The following is a 17,426-nucleotide window of genomic DNA, read 5'->3' on the forward strand; positions in this document are numbered from 1 at the left end:
GACAAACCATGGTACTCCCAGTGTGAGGTGCGCAGGAACCAGCCACCAGTGAAGGGAGGTGATGGAGCTGGAGCTCAGAGTAATCCGAGTGTATAACCTGTCCCCCAGAAACGACTGATGTCCCAAAATGTCCCACTGGAGGGCTCTGGTATGGCCTTGAGCCCACAACACCGCAGGGAGAGTAGAGGTCATGGAGCCCAGAAGAGACATAGCCCGCCGCAGGGACATGTGCGGAACCGCCACTGCCTGCTGCACTAGAGAGCGAATCTTCTCCACTTTGGAAGGCGGTAGACGACATTCTTGGAGGAGAGAGTCCAAAGTAAGCCCCAAAAAGACTTGCACCGTGGCCGGAAGCAACCGGGACTTCTCCCTGTTGAAAATCCAGCCGAAAACTTTCCAGCTTTGAGCAGACAGTCTGAAGCACGGCAGTACAATGGCTTGCTGAATCTCCTACCACGAGAAAGTCGTCGAGATACGGGATAATGAGAATTCTGTCTTCCCGCAGGTGGGCAGTGATTTCCAGGACGAGCTTCGTGAAGATACGGGGCGCAATTGCCAGGCCGAATGGTAAGGCCCTGAACTGCAGATGACGCACCACTCGAGCATCACCGCCACCCTGAGATATTTCTGGAAGGGAGGAGCGATGGGAACATGATAATACGCGTCCTTCAGATCCAGGACAGCCATATGACAATTCGGGTAGAGAGACTTGATTGTGGACTTCATTGATTCCATCTTGAAGGACAAGATCTGCAGGTGGCTGTTCAGGCCTATGAGGTTGATGATGACCCGAAAGGAGCCGTCCGGTTTCCCAACCAAAAAGAGAAGGGAGTAAAACCCCTCTCCCCTTTCTGCCAATGGGACGTCCGTCAGGACCGCACGGCGCAATAGGGACGTCACTTCCCCCTCCAAGACATGTTGTTCGCTCGGGGACGTCCTTGGGGATGTCAGGAGAAAGCGCCTGGGAGGAACACTGCGGAATGGAAACGTCAGACCTGTGCGGACGATATCGAGAATCCACGGGCTCGAAGAATTACGTTCCCAGGCCGGAAGAAAGTAGGTCAATCTCCCCCCACCTGGGGAAGGGAGTCATTGGGAAGACTTCTTGGATTGGGAAGGGCCCTTGAACAAGAATCCCTTATCCTTCTTACGGTCCGACCAGGTACTTCTATTCCTGGGGGTGAACTTGCGGGTGAACTGCTTCTTACGAAAGGACCGCTTGAAGGAGGGGAAGGACGGGGCTGGAAAGTTCTTTTTTCTGTCCCCAGCCTTCTCAAGGACATCATCCAGAAAAGATCCAAAAAGAAACTCGCCCTGACAGGGAATGGAACACAGCCTAGACTTAACCTGCAGATCCCCCGGGCAACATTTTAACCATAAGGCCCAACGAGCCGCATTAGAAAGGGCCGCGGTCTTAGCAGCCAGCCAGGTGGAATCCGCCGATGCATCTGAGAGGAAAGCCGCTACTCCCTGCAGTCTGGGTAGAGAAAACAGAATCTCGTCCCGAGGAACTTTAGCCTTCAGCTTCTCCTCTAAGTCGGACAACCACAGCGCCAGAGACCGTGCCATACATGTAGCTGCAATGGCCAGCCGGAGAGCACCTGCTGAGGACTCCCATGCGGTTTTAAGGAAGACATTCGCCTTCCGATCCATAGGGTCCTTCAAGGATCCCATGTCCTCAAAGGGAATGGAAAACTTCTTTGATGCTTTAGCCACTGCCAGATCCAATTTGGGTGCCCTATCCCAGTGGGAACAGGTTGCGTCCTCAAAGGGATATTTGCGCTTGAAGCCGCCTGGAAGAGAACCTCGCTTATCCGGCTTCTTCCATTCCCTGGAGATCAATGCCTGTATCTTGTCTACGACCGGGAAGGTCCTGCGCTTTCTATGCTCCAGACCCTTAAACATCACATCTTGGACTGAAGGCTGCAATTTCTCCTCAGTAATGACCATAGTGTCCCCGACAGATTTAATCAATTTGCTCGTGCCTTCTACCGGGAAACATTGGTGGACGTCAGCCTCACTGTCAGAGGAAGAAGACTCAGAGCCAGAAGACCCACACTCTCCCTCAGATCGACTGGATGGCGAAGCCGGGGAGGCCTGTCTATGCCGTTTACGAGAAGGCTCTTTCAGGGACTGCAGAGAACTCTGGACTTCGGACCGGATGATGGTACGGAGATCATTAGCAAACCCAGGAGTCTCATCAGAAATGGTCTGCTGAATACAGGCCTTGCAGAGCCGTTTGGACCAGGACGGAGCCAGATCCTGGTTACAGAGCGCGCATTCCCTGTTATTCGATTTGGCCGCACACTTCCGTGGTTTTTTAACCTAGACGTGACAGGGACGGAGGGGAGACACAACACCAGGAAAACAATGAACAACAGGTACACCTGCCCGAAGATCACTCACCCACAGGAGAGGAAGGGTCAGTACCGGTTCCGGGGAAGGAGCTTTCATCAAAGTCTTCCCTCTGGAGGCGCCTTTGCCGTCAGCCACATCTCGGGTCTGTTTAGTGGCCCGGTCACGTTTGCTGGATAAACTGGCATCTGATCCAGAGTCGCTTCTGCGACGCTCCGGTGGCTTCACCGCTTTCTTGCCAGCAGGAGGGGAGGAGGACTCACGCACCGAGTGCCGATCCTCCTCATGGTGCCCATCTTTGTCCATAATCTAACCCTGCTGGCAGAGCAACAAAACACCTCCGTTCTGCAGGAGGACTGGAGCACTGACCCCCCCAGCTCCGAGCGCCGTTTTTCAAACTGAGCGCTGTTTCCCGCGCCTCCGGACCCACTTCCTGGGTCAGACGTCATCGCCAACGTCAGCGCCTGTCAGGTACGGCCGCCGCGCATGCGCAACGCCCGCACACAAAACCCACCTCCAAGATGGCGGCGGCGTGCAGCACACGCGGCCGCAAGCAGCCCCGCCGCCCAGGAAGGACCGGCCGGCTGCTGTACTCACCTGCCGCCTGATGCAGCGCTCCCGCTCATGGACGCAACCCCCGGGGGTCCGCCATGGCGCTTCCAGGCACCCGAACGGAGCGAGGCAGGACCCATGCCGCCGCCAGAGCCGCCCGTCGGGACCGGGTAAGATCGCACAGAAGATCCACTGCCCTCCAGGGCAGCATCCTGAGGTATCCGTCCAGGACAGGAAACCAAACTGAAGCGGCGAGAGGACCGCCCCTTTTTAACCTGAAGGTTTCCTGTCCTGGATGGGCGGATCCTCTCTCTCGTGGTGCCGTCATAGGGTGAGGGAAAAAGTGTGATTGCAGGATAGTTTTTGGGATATTTTATTCACAGTGTTCCCTATATGGTAAAACTGATGTGTGGGTGTGATGCCTCAGGTCGGTATGAGTTTGTAGACATCAAAGATGTATAGGTGTACATTTATCTAAGGGGTTAAAAAATTTCAGACGTTTGTCCAAAAAAATTGGAGCACTTTTTGCGCCATTTTCTGAGACCCGTAGCGTTCTCATTTTTCAGGATCTGGGGCTCATTGACTGCTTATTTTTTGCGTCTCGCACTGATGGTTTTAATTATTCCATCTTTGTGCAGATTCTACGTTTTGATCACTTGTTAATGCATTTTTAAGAATTTTTGCGGCGACCAAAAAAACTTAATTTTGGCATTTGGATTTTTTTTTTCTCGCCATGCCGTGTACCGATTGGATTAAGTGATTTCATATTTTTATAGATCGGGCATTTCTGAATGTGGCGATACCAAATTTATGTATTTATTTTTTAATGGTTTTATTTTCCCTGAGGCAAAAAGGGGGGAAATTTAACTTTTAATTTTTTTTATTTTTTTAAGTTTTTTTTTATTAACTTTATGGATTAGCAGTCTGATCGCTTGTGCATTTCTGTAAATTAGAGTTGCACAGCTCTGATCAGCAAAAATGCACTGTTCCTTTAAGAGGTGCCGCTCTGTCAGCTCTTACAGGAAAAGCAACATGATAGTGACAGGAGTCATCACATGACCCATTGCTACCATCAGCTCATGTCGCGGGGCCTCTAATGACGGCGGGAAACAGTGCAATCCTCGCCGCGGCTATTTAAATTGCGCAGTCATATTTTGACAGTGCAATTTAAGTGGCAAACAGGCATGGGTGGATCGTGGATCCACCCGCGCCTGTTAGTTCCAAGTCTGCTGTTCAAATGAACAGACATGTGCAGGGATCATTGTCGGCTCACCGCAGCAGCTGGCGGTGATAACCATGATACGACCTAGGATGTACCGGTACGTCCTTAGTCGTAAAGGGGTTGTCTTATCTACATAAATGGTTAAAAGTGCAAAGTCGTTCTGAAAGAAAACAAGCAAGTTACATAATAGTAAAGAAAACAGAATTTAATTTTATGGGTATGAATAACCGTGGCCTTACCTTACAAGACTCGGCTCAGGGGAAGGGGACGTTCCTATATGCGCTTGCGCAGATTTGCTGTAATACAAGTTAGATGATTAATGCACTAACTTTAGAGAATGATAACCTGCAGAGCATTCAGGGCTTTTAACTTGTGACTATAATAAAAAACGAATGCGCTTGGATTAGGTTTTACCCCACAGCATGCACCAATGTGGATCAGAATAGTGAGTGCAATAGAAGACGGCTCCTGCACGTGTCTGTAAGGCAGATGAGCACATAACGGAGCACGGAGGAGCCGATCACATCTGCAAATTGCAGACCTGACTAGGTCAATCTGAATCTGGGCCTTAAAGGGATCATTTATTTTTATTTGCTTCTAGTATTGTGGTTTCCTCATTGCATTCTGCACAGGGATCACTTTACCAGCTCCAGCAATGTGAATGTGCCGTCTGCAGAGTGCAATCACCTGGCAATGAAAACATTTGTACAGTGCTATGTAAAGAGCCATACCTGATCTCCGCAATTGTATTTCTCGTAAATTCTATGAAAACAAAGCAAAAAAAAAAACAAAAAAAAAACATTACAAAAATATGTACAAAATAATAAAAGAAAATTGATAGATAAGACCTAACGTACCTTGGAGCAGTTTTTGTGCTGAATCTGATTTGCCGCACACGGGGCGGAGGATGGGGTCAGGACTGGTCACTATCTGGAATTTGGGGCTGCCTGTGTGTTGCTGGTCTGGGGGAGACGTTGCCCCCACATCTCCGAATGCGCACGTCTGATGTTCTTTGCTCTCGGAGTTTGATGCGTTTTCCTTCAAACTTTGTGCAGGTTTCACATATTTGCTGGGGTGAACCTCTGCGTCCCTGAAAAATAAAGCTACAGACTTACAGACCAGAGAGGGTCACACCACACCTGACATAGCGTGCTAAGCAGGTGCTGCAAATTAAAGGGGTTGTCCATTTTTGAGGACACTTTAATTTAATTTAAATGTATGTTTTTGGAGCAATAAATCATTTTTGCAATAGTGTTTCATTACAAATTTTGCACTGTACAGAGTAACCTTTTAACCCTCGGGCGATTTTCCGTTTTTATTTTTTCCTCCCCTTCTTCCAAGAGCCGTAACTTTTTTACTCTTCTGTCAATCTTGCTATGTAAGGGCTTATTTTTGCGGGACAAGTTGTACTTTTAAATGAAATCATAAGTTTTACCATATAGTGTACTGGGAAATGAGAAAAACATTTCAAGTGGGATGAAATAGCAAGAAAAGTGCGATTGCAGGATAGTTTTTGGGATATTTTATTCACTGTGTTCACTGTATGGTAAAACCGATCTGTCATGGTGATGTCTCATGTCGGTACGAGTTTGTAGACACCAAACATGTATAGGTTTACTTTTATCTAAGGGGTTAAAAAACATTCTGAAGTTTGTCCAAAAAAGTGGAGCACTTTTTGCGCCATTTTCTGAGACCCGTAACGTTCTTATTTTTCAGGATCTGGGCCTCAGTGATGGCTAACTTTTTGTGTCTCGCACTGATGGTTTTAATTATTCAATTTTTGTCTGGATTCTACATTTTAAATCGCCTGTTATTGCATTTTTAAGAATTTTTGCGGCGACCAAAAATTCCAAATGCCAAAATTACGTTTTTTTTCTCGCATTGCCGTATACTGATCGGATTAAGTGAGTTCATATTTTCATAGATCAGGCATTCAGGTACCAAATACGTGTATATTTTTTTTAATGGTTTTATTTTTAGTGAGGCGAAAAGAAGGGAATTTTGTTTACTTACCGTAAATTCCTTTTCTTCTAGCTCCTATTGGGAGACCCAGACAATTGGGTGTATAGCTTCTGCCTCCGGAGGCCACACAAAGTATTACACTTAAAAGTGTAAACCCCTCCCCTTCTGCCTATACACCCTCCCGTGCATCACGGGCTCCTCAGTTTTGGTGCAAAAGCAGGAAGGAGGAAACTTATAAATTGGTCTAAGGTAAATTCAATCCGAAGGATGTTCGGAGAACTGAAAACCATGAACCAAATGAACAATTCAACATGAACAACATGTGTACACAAAAAAACAACAGCCCGAAGGGAACAGGGGCGGGTGCTGGGTCTCCCAATAGGAGCTAGAAGAAAAGGAATTTACGGTAAGTAAACAAAATTCCCTTCTTCTTTGTCGCTCCATTGGGAGACCCAGACAATTGGGACGTCCAAAAGCAGTCCCTGGGTGGGTAAAAGAATACCTCGATAAAAAGAGCCGAAAACGGCCACCTCTTACAGGTGGGCAACTGCCGCCTGAAGGACTCGCCTACCTAGACTGGCGTCTGCCGAAGCATAGGTATGCACCTGATAGTGCTTCGTGAAAGTGTGCAGACTAGACCACGTAGCTGCCTGACACACCTGCTGAGCCGTCGCCCGGTGCCGCAATGCCCAGGACGCACCCACGGCTCTGGTAGAATGGGCTTTTAGCCCTGAAGGAATCGGAAGCCCAGAAGAACGGTAGGCTTCAAGAATCGGTTCCTTGATCCACCGAGCCAAGGTTGACTTGGAAGCCTGTGACCCCTTACGCTGGCCAGCGACAAGGACAAAGAGCGCATCAGAACGGCGCAGGGGCGCCGTGCGAGAAATGTAGAGCCTGAGTGCTCTCACTAGATCTAACAAATGCAACTCCTTTTCACATATTGAAGTTTTGACATGACACAAGTCAGGTATTGATAATGTTTTTAACTTTAGTAGGTTAGGGACTGTCTTAGATGGGTACACCGTGACGAGGTGAGACAGCTTCTTACCTTTTTGCAAAAATGTATATACTTAGTACCCTGTTTATTAAGCACTTGCAATTTATTTATAGTCAGGGTATTTTTTCTACAATTTTCTCCTTGTTTTTTTTCTAGTCTTGAGGCTGCAGTTCACATGCTTGTAATGTTGCATGTTTATTGAACATTTGTCACAGCTCAGTTTTTTGGTTTTTTTGTCTGTTATCTTGCTTTAATGCAAGTTGGGGGCGCAGCCCTCCTGATACTGAGGCTGAACAATTACCTGCTTCTCACTTTTTGCTGTGTATTTAATCTGGGACCCAGCTAACCACTTTACCATCCATATTGAAGTTTTGACATGACACTAGTCAGGTACAGAATATGTTTTTAACTTTAGTAGGTTAGGGACTGTCTCAGATGGGTACACCGTGACGAGGTGAGACAGCTTCTTACCTTTTTGCAAAAGAAGGGAATTTTGTTTACTTACCGTAAATTCCTTTTCTTCTAGCTCCAATTGGGAGACCCAGACAATTGGGTGTATAGCTTATGCCTCCGGAGGCCACACAAAGTATTACACTAAAAGTGTAAAGCCCCTCCCCTTCTGCCTATACACCCCCCGTGCATCACAGGCTCCTCAGTTTTGGTGCAAAAGCAAGAAGGAGGAAAAAATTATAAATTGGTTTAAAGTACATTCAATCCGAAGGAATATCGGAGAACTGAAACCATTCAACATGAACAACATGTGTACACAAAGAACAACAGCCCGAAGGGAACAGGGGCGGGTGCTGGGTCTCCCAATAGGAGCTAGAAGAAAAGGAATTTACGGTAAGTAAACAAAATTCCCTTCTTCTTTGTCGCTCCATTGGGAGACCCAGACAATTGGGACGTCCAAAAGCAGTCCCTGGGTGGGTAAATAATACCTCATAATAGAGCCGTAAACGGCTCCGTCCTACAGGTGGGCAACCGCCGCCTGAAGTACTCGCCTACCTAGGCTGGCATCTGCCGAAGCATAGGTATGCACCTGATAGTGTTTCGTGAAAGTGTGCAGGCTCGACCAGGTAGCTGCCTGACACACCTGCTGAGCCGTAGCCTGGTGCCGCAAGGCCCAGGACGCTCCCACGGCCCTGGTAGAATGGGCCTTCAGCCCTGAGGGAACCGGAAGCCCCGAGGAACGATAAGCTTCGAGAATTGGTTCCTTGATCCACCGAGCCAGGGTTGATTTGGAAGCTTGTGACCCTTTACGCTGGCCAGCGACAAGGACAAAGAGTGCATCCGAGCGGCGCAGGGGCGCCGTACGAGAAATGTAGAATCTGAGTGCTGTCACCAGATCTAACAAGTGCAAATCCTTTTCACATTGGTGAACTGGATGAGGGCAAAAAGAAGGTAAGGAGATATCCTGATTGAGATGAAAGGGGGATACCACCTTAGGGAGAAATTCCGGAACCGGACGCAGAACCACCTTGGCCTGGTGAAACACCAGGAAAGGGGCTTTGCACGACAACGCTGCTAGCTCAGACACTCTCCGAAGTGAAGTGACTGCTACTAGGAAGACCACTTTCTGCGAAAGGCGTGAGAGAGAAATATCCCTCATTGGCTCGAACGGTGGTTTCTGAAGAGCCATCAGCACCCTGTTCAGATCCCAGGGTTCTAACGGACGCTTGTAAGGAGGGACGATGTGACAAACCCCCTGCAGGAACTTGCGTACCTGTGGAAGTCTGGCTAGGCGCTTCTGAAAAAATACAGAGAGCGCAGAGACTTGTCCCTTAAGGGAGCCGAGCGACAAACCCTTTTCCAATCCGGATTGAAGGAAGGACAGAAAAGTGGGCAAGGTAAATGGCCAGGGAGAAAAACCCTGAGCAGAACACCACGACAGGAATATCTTCCACGTCCTGTGGTAGATCTTGGCGGACGTTGGTTTCCTAGCCTGTCTCATAGTGGCAATGACCTCTTGAGATAACCCTGAAGACGCTAGGATCCAGGACTCAATGGCCACACAGTCAGGTTGAGGGCCGCAGAATTCAGATGGAAAAACGGCCCTTGAGACAGCAAGTCTGGTCGGTCTGGTAGTGCCCACGGTTGGCCGACCGTGAGATGCCACAGATCCGGGTACCACGACCTCCTCGGCCAGTCTGGAGCGACGAGGATGGCGCGGCGGCAGTCGGCCCTGATCTTGCGTAACACTCTGGGCAACAGTGCCAGAGGAGGAAACACATAAGGGAGTTGAAACTGCGACCAATCCTGAACTAAGGCGTCTGCCGCCAGAGCTCTGTGATCTTGAGACCGTGCCATGAATGTCGGGACCTTGTTGTTGTGCCGGGACGCCATTAGGTCGACGTCCGGCATGCCCCAGCGGCAACAGATCTCCTGAAACACGTCCGGGTGAAGGGACCATTCCCCTGCGTCCATGCCCTGGCGACTGAGAAAGTCTGCTTCCCAGTTTTCTACGCCCGGGATGTGAACTGCGGATATGGTGGAGGCTGTGGCTTCCACCCATAGCAGAATCCGCCTGACTTCCTGGAAGGCTTGCCGACTGCGTGTCCCGCCTTGGTGGTTGATGTATGCCACCGCTGTGGAGTTGTCCGACTGAATTCGGATCTGTTTGCCTTCCAGCCACGGCTGGAACGCCTTTAGGGCAAGATATACTGCCCTTATCTCCAGAACATTGATCTGAAGGGAGGACTCTGTCTGAGTCCAAGTACCCTGAGCCCTGTGGTGGAGAAAGACCGCTCCCCACCCTGACAGGCTCGCGTCCGTCGTGACCACCGCCCAGGATGGGGGCAGGAAGGATTTCCCCTTCGACAGAGAAGTGGGGAGAAGCCACCACTGAAGGGAAGCCTTGGCTGCCCGAGAAAGGGAGACGTTCCTGTCGAGGGACGTCGACTTCCTGTCCCATTTGCGGAGAATGTCCCATTGAAGTGGGCGGAGATGAAACTGCGCAAAAGGAACTGCCTCCATTGCTGCTACCATCTTCCCTAGGAAGTGCATGAGGCGCCTCAGGGGGTGTGACTGGCCTTGAAGGAGAGATTGCACCCCTGTCTGTAGTGAACGATGTTTGTTCAGCGGAAGCTTCACTATCGCTGAGAGAGTATGAAACTCCATGCCAAGATATGTCAGTGATTGGGCCGGTGTCAGATTTGACTTTGGAAAGTTGATGATCCACCCGAAACTCTGGAGAGTCTCCAGAGCAATGTTCAGGCTGTGTTGGCATGCCCCTTGAGAGGGTGCCTTGACAAGTAGATCGTCTAAGTAAGGGATCACCGAGTGTCCCTGAGAGTGTAGGATTGCCACCACTGTTGCCATAACCTTGGTGAAAACCCGTGGGGCTGTCGCCAGGCCAAAGGGCAGTGCCACGAACTGAAGGTGTTCGTCCCCTATGGCGAAACGCAGGAAGCGCTGATGCTCTGGTGCAATCGGTACGTGGAGATAAGCATCTTTGATGTCGATTGATGCTAGGAAATCTCCTTGGGACATTGAGGCGATGACGGAGCGGAGCGATTCCATCCGGAACCGCCTGGTTTTCACATGCTTGTTGAGCAGTTTTAGGTCCAGAACAGGACGGAAGGATCCGTCCTTTTTTGGTACCACGAACAGGTTGGAGTAAAAACCGTGACCCCGTTGCTGAAGAGGAACAGGGATCACCACTCCTTCCGCCTTCAGAGTGCACACCGCCTGCAGAAGAGCATCGGCTCTTTCGGGGGGCGGAGATGTTCTGAAGAAACGAGTCGGAGGACGAGAGTTGAACTCTATCGTGTAACCTTGAGATAGAATGTCTCTCACCCATCGGTCTTTTACCTGTGGCAGCCAGGCGTCGCAAAAGCGGGAGAGCCTGCCACCGACCGAGGATGCGGTTTGAGGAGGCCGAAAGTCATGAGGAGGCCGCTTTGGGAGCGGCTCCTCCGGCGGTCTTTTTAGGACGCGACTTAGACCACCATGAATCGGAGTTCCTCTGATCTTTCTGAGGCCTTTTGGACGAGGAGAATTGAGACCTGCCCGCGGTCCGAAAGGACCGAAACCTCGATTGTACCTTCCGTGGTTGAGGTCTGTTTGGTTTGGACTGGGGTAAGGATGAGTCCTTTCCCTTGGATTGTTTAATGATTTCATCCAATCGCTCACCAAACAAGCGGTCGCCAGACAATGGCAAACCGGTTAAGAACTTTTTGGAAGCAGAGTCTGCCTTCCATTCACGTAGCCACATGGCCCTGCGGACTACCACCGAATTGGCGGATGCTATCGCCGTACGGCTCGCAGAGTCCAGGATAGCATTAATGGCGTAGGACGCAAACGCCGACGCCTGAGTGGTTAAGGACACCACCTGCGGGGCAGATGTACGTGTTACTGCATTAATCTGCGCCTGACAAGCTGAGATAGCTTGGAGTGCCCATACGGCTGCGAATGCTGGAGCAAACGACGCGCCGATAGCTTCATAGATGGATTTCAACCATAGTTCCATCTGTCTGTCAGTGGCATCTTTGAGTGAAGCCCCATCTTCCACTGCCACTATGGATCTGGCCGCCAGTCTGGAGATTGGAGGATCCACCTTAGGACACTGAGTCCAGCCCTTGACGACATCAGGGGGGAAAGGATAACGTGTATCCTTAAGGCGCTTGGAAAAACGCTTGTCTGGACAGTCTCGGTTTTTCTGGACTGCCTCTCTGAAGTCAGAGTGATCCAGAAACGTATTCAATGTACGCTTGGGAAACCTGAAACGGAATTTCTCCTGAGAAGCTGACTCCTCAATTGTAGGAGCTGGGGGAGAAATATCCAACACCTGATTGATGGTTGCTATAAGGTCATTCACTACGGTGTCACCTTCAGGTGTATCTAGGTTGAGAGCGGCCTCAGGATCAGAATCCTGATCTGTTACCTCCGCTTCATCCTCCAGAGAGTCCTCCTGCTGAGACCCTGAACAGTGTGATGAGGTGGAGGGAATTTCCCAGCGAGCCCGCTTAGGCGGTCTGGGACTGCGGTCCATGTCAGAGACCTCACCCTGTGACCTATGGGTCATCCCAGGGGCACTTTGCTGTTCCAATTGAGGGGGACCAGGGGTCAAAGATTGAACAGTGCCCGGGGCCTGAGTCACCGGTCTGGACTGTAGGGCTTCTAGTATTTTAGCAGACCATTTATCCATACTCTCAGACAGTTTGTCAGCAAAGAAGGGAATTTTGTTTACTTACCGTAAATTCCTTTTCTTCTAGCTCCAATTGGGAGACCCAGACAATTGGGTGTATAGCTACTGCCTCCGGAGGCCACACAAAGCATTACACTTAAAAGTGTAAGGCCCCTCCCCTTCTGCCTATACACCCCCCGTGGGATCACGGGTTCCTCAGTTTTAGTGCCAAAGCAAGAAGGAGGAAAGCCAATAACCGGTTTAAGAACAAATTCAATCCGAAGGAACATCGGAGAACCGAAACCAGTCAACATGAACAACATGTGTACCCGAACCAACAAAAAACCCTAAGCAAACAGGGCGGGTGCTGGGTCTCCCAATTGGAGCTAGAAGAAAAAGAATTTACGGTAAGTAAACAAAATTCCCTTCTTCTTTGTCGCTCCTAATTGGGAGACCCAGACAATTGGGACGTCCAAAAGCAGTCCCTGGGTGGGTATAATAACCCCTCGTGATAAGACCGTAAAAACAGCCCTACCCTACAGGTGGGCCGTCGCCGCCTGAAGGACTTGTCTACCTAGGCTGGCGTCCGCCGAAGCGTAGGTATGCACTTGATAGTGTTTGGTAAAAGTGTGCAGACTCGACCAGGTAGTCGCCTGGCACACCTGCTGAGCCGTAGCCTGGTGTCGTAATGCCTAGGACGCACCCACGGCTCTGGTAGAATGGGCCTTCAGCCCTGAGGGAACCGGAAGCCGAGCAGAACGGTAGGCTTCAAGAATTGGTTCCTTGATCCACCGAGCTAGGGTGGATTTGGAAGCTTGCGACCCTTTGCGCTGACCAGCGACAAGGACAAAGAGTGCATCAGAGCGGTGCAGGGGCGCAGTGCGGGAAATGTAGATTCTGAGCGCTCTCACGAGATCCAACAATGCAAATCCTTTTCACATTGATGAACTGGATGAGGGCACAAGGAAGGCAAGGAGATATCCTGATGAAGATGAAACGGGGATACCACCTTAGGGAGAAACTACGGAATAGGTCGCAAGACCACCTTGTCCTGGTGAATCACCAGGAAGGGAGATTTGCATGACAGCGCTGCTAGCTCGGACACTCTCCGGAGAGACGTGACCGCTACTAGAAAGGCCACTTTCTGTGAAAGGCGAGAAAGGGAAACATCCCTCATAGGCTCGAAAGGCGGCTTCTGAAGAACAATTAGAACCCTGTTCCGATCCCAGGGCTCTAACGGCCGCTTGTAAGGAGGGACGATATGACAGACCCCTTGCAGGAACGTGCGTCCCTGAGGAAGTCGTGCTAGGCGCTTCTGAAAAAATACAGATAGCGCTGAGACTTGCCCCTTGAGGGAGCTGAGCGACAAACCTTTTTCCAACCCGGATTGCAGGAAGGAAAGAAAAGTAGGCAAACTAAATGGCCAGGGAGAGACTCCCTGAGCAGAGCACCAAGACAAGAATATTTTCCACGTCCTGTGGTATATCTTGGTGGAGGTAGGTTTTCTGGCCTGTTTCATGGTGGCAATGACCTCTTGAGACAATCCTGAACCCGCTAGGATCCAGGACTCAATGGCCACACAGTCAGGTTCAGGGCCGCAGAATTCTGATGGAAAAATGGCCCTTGAGACAGCAAGTCTGGTCGGTCTGGTAGTGCCCACGGTTGGCCTACCGCGAGGTGCCACAGATCCGGGTACCACGACCTCCTTGGCCAGTCTGGTGCGACGAGGATGGCGCGGCGGCAGTCGGCTTGAACTAAGGCGTCTGCCGCCAGAGCTCGGTGATCGTGAGACCATGCCATGAAAACTGGGACCTTGTTGTTGTGCCGAGACGCCATTAGGTGGACGTCCGGCATCCCCCAGCGGCGACAGATCTCTTGAAACACGTCCGGGTGAAGAGACCATTCCCCTGCGTCCATACCCTGGCGACTGAGGAAGTCTGCTTCCCAGTTATCCACGCCTGGGATGTGAACTGCGGATATGGTGGAAGCCGTGTCTTCCACCACGTCAGAATCCGCCGGACTTCCTGGAAGGCTTGCCGACTGCGAATTCCTCCTTGGTGGTTGATGTATGCCACCGCTGTGGAGTTGTTCGACTGAATACGGATCTGCTTGCCTTCCAGCCACTGCTGGAAGGCTTGTAGAGCAAGATACAGTGCTCTGATCTCCAGAACGTTGATCTGAAGAGTGGACTCTTGCTGAGTCCACATACCTTGAGCCCTGTGGTGGAGAAAGACTGCTCCCCACCCTGACAGATTCGCATCTGTCGTCACTACCGCCCAGGAGGGGGGTAGGAAGGATTTCCCTTTCGACAATGAGGTGGGAAGCAGCCACCATCGAAGAGAATCCTTGGCCGCCTGAGAGAGAGAGACGTTGCTGTCGAGGGACCTCGACCTCCCATTGGCGGAGAATGTCCCATTGTAGTGGACGCAGATGAAACTGCGCGAAGGGAGTGCCCCTATTGCTGCCACCATCTTCCCTAGGAAGTGCATGAGGCGTCTCAAGGGGTGTGACTGACCGTAAAGGAGAGATTGCACCCCTGTCTGCAATGAACGCTATTTGACAAGCGGAAGCTTCACTACCGCTGAGAGAGTATGAAACCCCATGCCAAGATATGTTATCGACTGGGTCGGGGTTAGATTCGACTTGGAAAAGTTGATGATCCCCCCGAAACCCTGGAGGGTCTCCAGCGCCACGTTCAGGCTGTGTTGGCATGCCTCTTGAGAAGGCGCCTCGACCAGCAGATCGTCTAAGTAAGGGATCACGGAGTGTCCCTGAGAGTGTAGGACTGCAACTACAGCTGCCATTACTTTGGTGAAGACCCGTGGGGCTGTCGCCAGACCAAAAGGCAGGGCTACGAACTGAAGGTGTTCGTCTCCTATAACGAAGCGTAGAAAACGCTGATGCTCTGGAGCAATCGGTACGTGGAGATAAGCATCCTTGCTGTCTATCGATGCTAGGAAATCTCCTTGAGACATTGCGGCGATGACGGATCGGAGGGATTCCATCCGGAACCGTCTGGTTCCCACGTGGTCGTTGGTACCACAAACAAATTGGAGTAAAAACCGTGACCTTGCTCTTGAAGAGGAACAGGGATCACCACTCCTTCCGCCTTTAGAGTGCACACCGCCTGCAGGAGAGCATCGGCTCGGTCGGGAGGCGGAGACGTTCTGAAGAATCGAGGTGGAGGACGAGAACTGAACTCTATCCTGTACCCGTGAGACAGAATGTCTCGCACCCAACGGTCTTGGACCTGTGGCAGCCAAATGTCGCCAAAGCGGGAGAGCCTGCCACCGACCAAGGATGCGGAGGGAGGAGACCGGAAGTCATGAGGAAGCCGCCTTGGTAGCGGGTCTTCCGGCTGTCTTTTTTGGGCGTGACTGAGCCCGCCAAGAATCTGAACTCCTCTGATCCTTTTGAGTACTTTTGGACGAGGATAATTGGGACCTGCCCGAACCTCGAAAGGACCGAAACCCCGACTGTCCCATCCTCTGTTGGGGTTTGTCTTGTCTGGGCTGAGGTAAGGATGAATCCTTACCCTTGGACTGTTTTATGATTTCATCCAAGCGCTCACCAAACAGCCGGTCACCAGAAAATGGCAAACTGGTTAAACATTTTTTGGAAGCAGAATCTGCTTTCCATTCCCTTAACCACAAGGCTCTGCGTAAAACCACGGAGTTAGCAGATGCCACTGCCGTACGGCTCGTAGAGTCCAGGACAGCATTAATCGCGTAAGACGCAAATGCAGACATTTGAGAGGTTAAGGATGCCACCTGCGGAACAGATGTACGTGTGACCGTGTCAATCTGTGCAAGACCAGCTGAAATAGCTTGGAGTGCCCATCCGGCTGCGAATGCAGGAGCAAACGACGCGCCGATAGCCTCATAGATGGATTTCAACCAGAGCTCCATCTGTCTGTCAGTGGCATCTTTAAGTGCAGCCCCATCCTCCACTGCAACTATGGATCTAGCCGCAAGCCTGGAGATAGGGGGATCCACCTTGGGACACTGGGTCCAGCTCTTGACCACATCAGGAGGAAAGGGATAACGTGTATCCTTAAGCCGTTTGGAGAAACGCTTATCTGGATAAGCGTGGTGTTTCTGGACTGACTCTCTAAAGACAGAATGGTCCAGAAAAATACTTAATTTCCGCTTGGAAAATCTGAAATGGAATTTCTCCTGTGAAGCTGACTCCTCCACTTGAGGAGCTGGGGGAGAAATATCCAACATTTTATTGATGGACGCGATAAGATTGTTCACTATGGCGTCACCATCAGGAGTATCTCGGGATCAGAATCCTGATCAGCTATTTCCGGCTCATCACACAGAGAATCCTCCTGCTGAGAGCCTGACCAGTGATATGATGTAGGGGGCCGCTCATAGCGAGCTCTCTTAGGCTGTCTGGGACTGTCGTCCGTGTCAGAGCCGTCACCCTGGAATGCATGGGACACCTCCGGAGCCCGGAGCTGTTCCAAATGAGGGGGACCAGGGGACAGTGATTCAACCGTGCCCATGGTCTGCGTTACTGGTCTAGACTGCAAAGTTTCTAGGATTTTAGTCATAGTCACGGATAATCTATCAGCAAAGCTGCAAACTCTGTCCCCGTCACCTGGACAGTATTCACAGGTGGTTCTCCCTGGGTCACCTCTAGCAGAGGCCCCGGCCGAACAAGTGCCACAGGGGCTGAGCACTGCACACAATGGGGGTCAGTGGAACCTGCCGGTAGAGTAGCCCCACATGCGGTACAGGCAGCATAGAAAGCCTGTGCCTAGGCACCCTTGGTTTTGCGGACGACATGCTGTTGTCTCAGAGCAATCCAAGAGGGTATATAGTGAAGAATTACCAGCGCCAGTACAGTGCAATGTATAGCATAAAAATACAAATGAAAACTGCAGCACAAGTGGGGTAGGCACCAGAGGTGTCGCTTACCGCCCGCTGAAAGCGGGTGTGTGGTCGCTAGAATCCCGTGCCTGGGTCTCCCAGAACTTGTCTCCCCTTCTCCAGCTCAAACAGCACGTCAGGAATGGCTGCCGGCGTTCAGTGAAGAGGGGCGGACCATGGGCGTGCCTTCCCTCAGACGAAGAGCGGGAAACCAGCGTCTCACTGTGTTCAGTGTGAGGGCTGGAGTATGTAAAGTAAACTCCAGCCCTCGGCGCTGACGTTCTGCACAGCGTCCCGCCCCCACTCTGACTGGCAGGCCTGGGGGCGGGAACGAAA

General features: G+C 50.9%; 1 protein-coding gene across 1 annotated transcript in view; it reads right to left on the bottom strand.

Moving 5' to 3' along the window:
• LOC142254805 (uncharacterized) overlaps window positions 1-17,426 on the bottom strand; it is a 238,389-nt gene that overhangs the window by 31,923 nt on the left and 189,040 nt on the right. The window contains exons 13-15 of the mRNA XM_075326121.1: window positions 4,987-5,219; window positions 4,861-4,891; window positions 4,369-4,425 (exon numbers count right to left, since the gene is read on the bottom strand). Coding sequence (XP_075182236.1) covers window positions 4,369-4,425; window positions 4,861-4,891; window positions 4,987-5,219 — 321 coding nt within the window. The remainder of the gene's footprint in view (window positions 1-4,368; window positions 4,426-4,860; window positions 4,892-4,986; window positions 5,220-17,426) is intronic.

Source organism: Anomaloglossus baeobatrachus, chromosome 10 (assembly GCF_048569485.1).
Source record: "Anomaloglossus baeobatrachus isolate aAnoBae1 chromosome 10, aAnoBae1.hap1, whole genome shotgun sequence".
NCBI lineage: Eukaryota > Metazoa > Chordata > Amphibia > Anura > Aromobatidae > Anomaloglossus > Anomaloglossus baeobatrachus.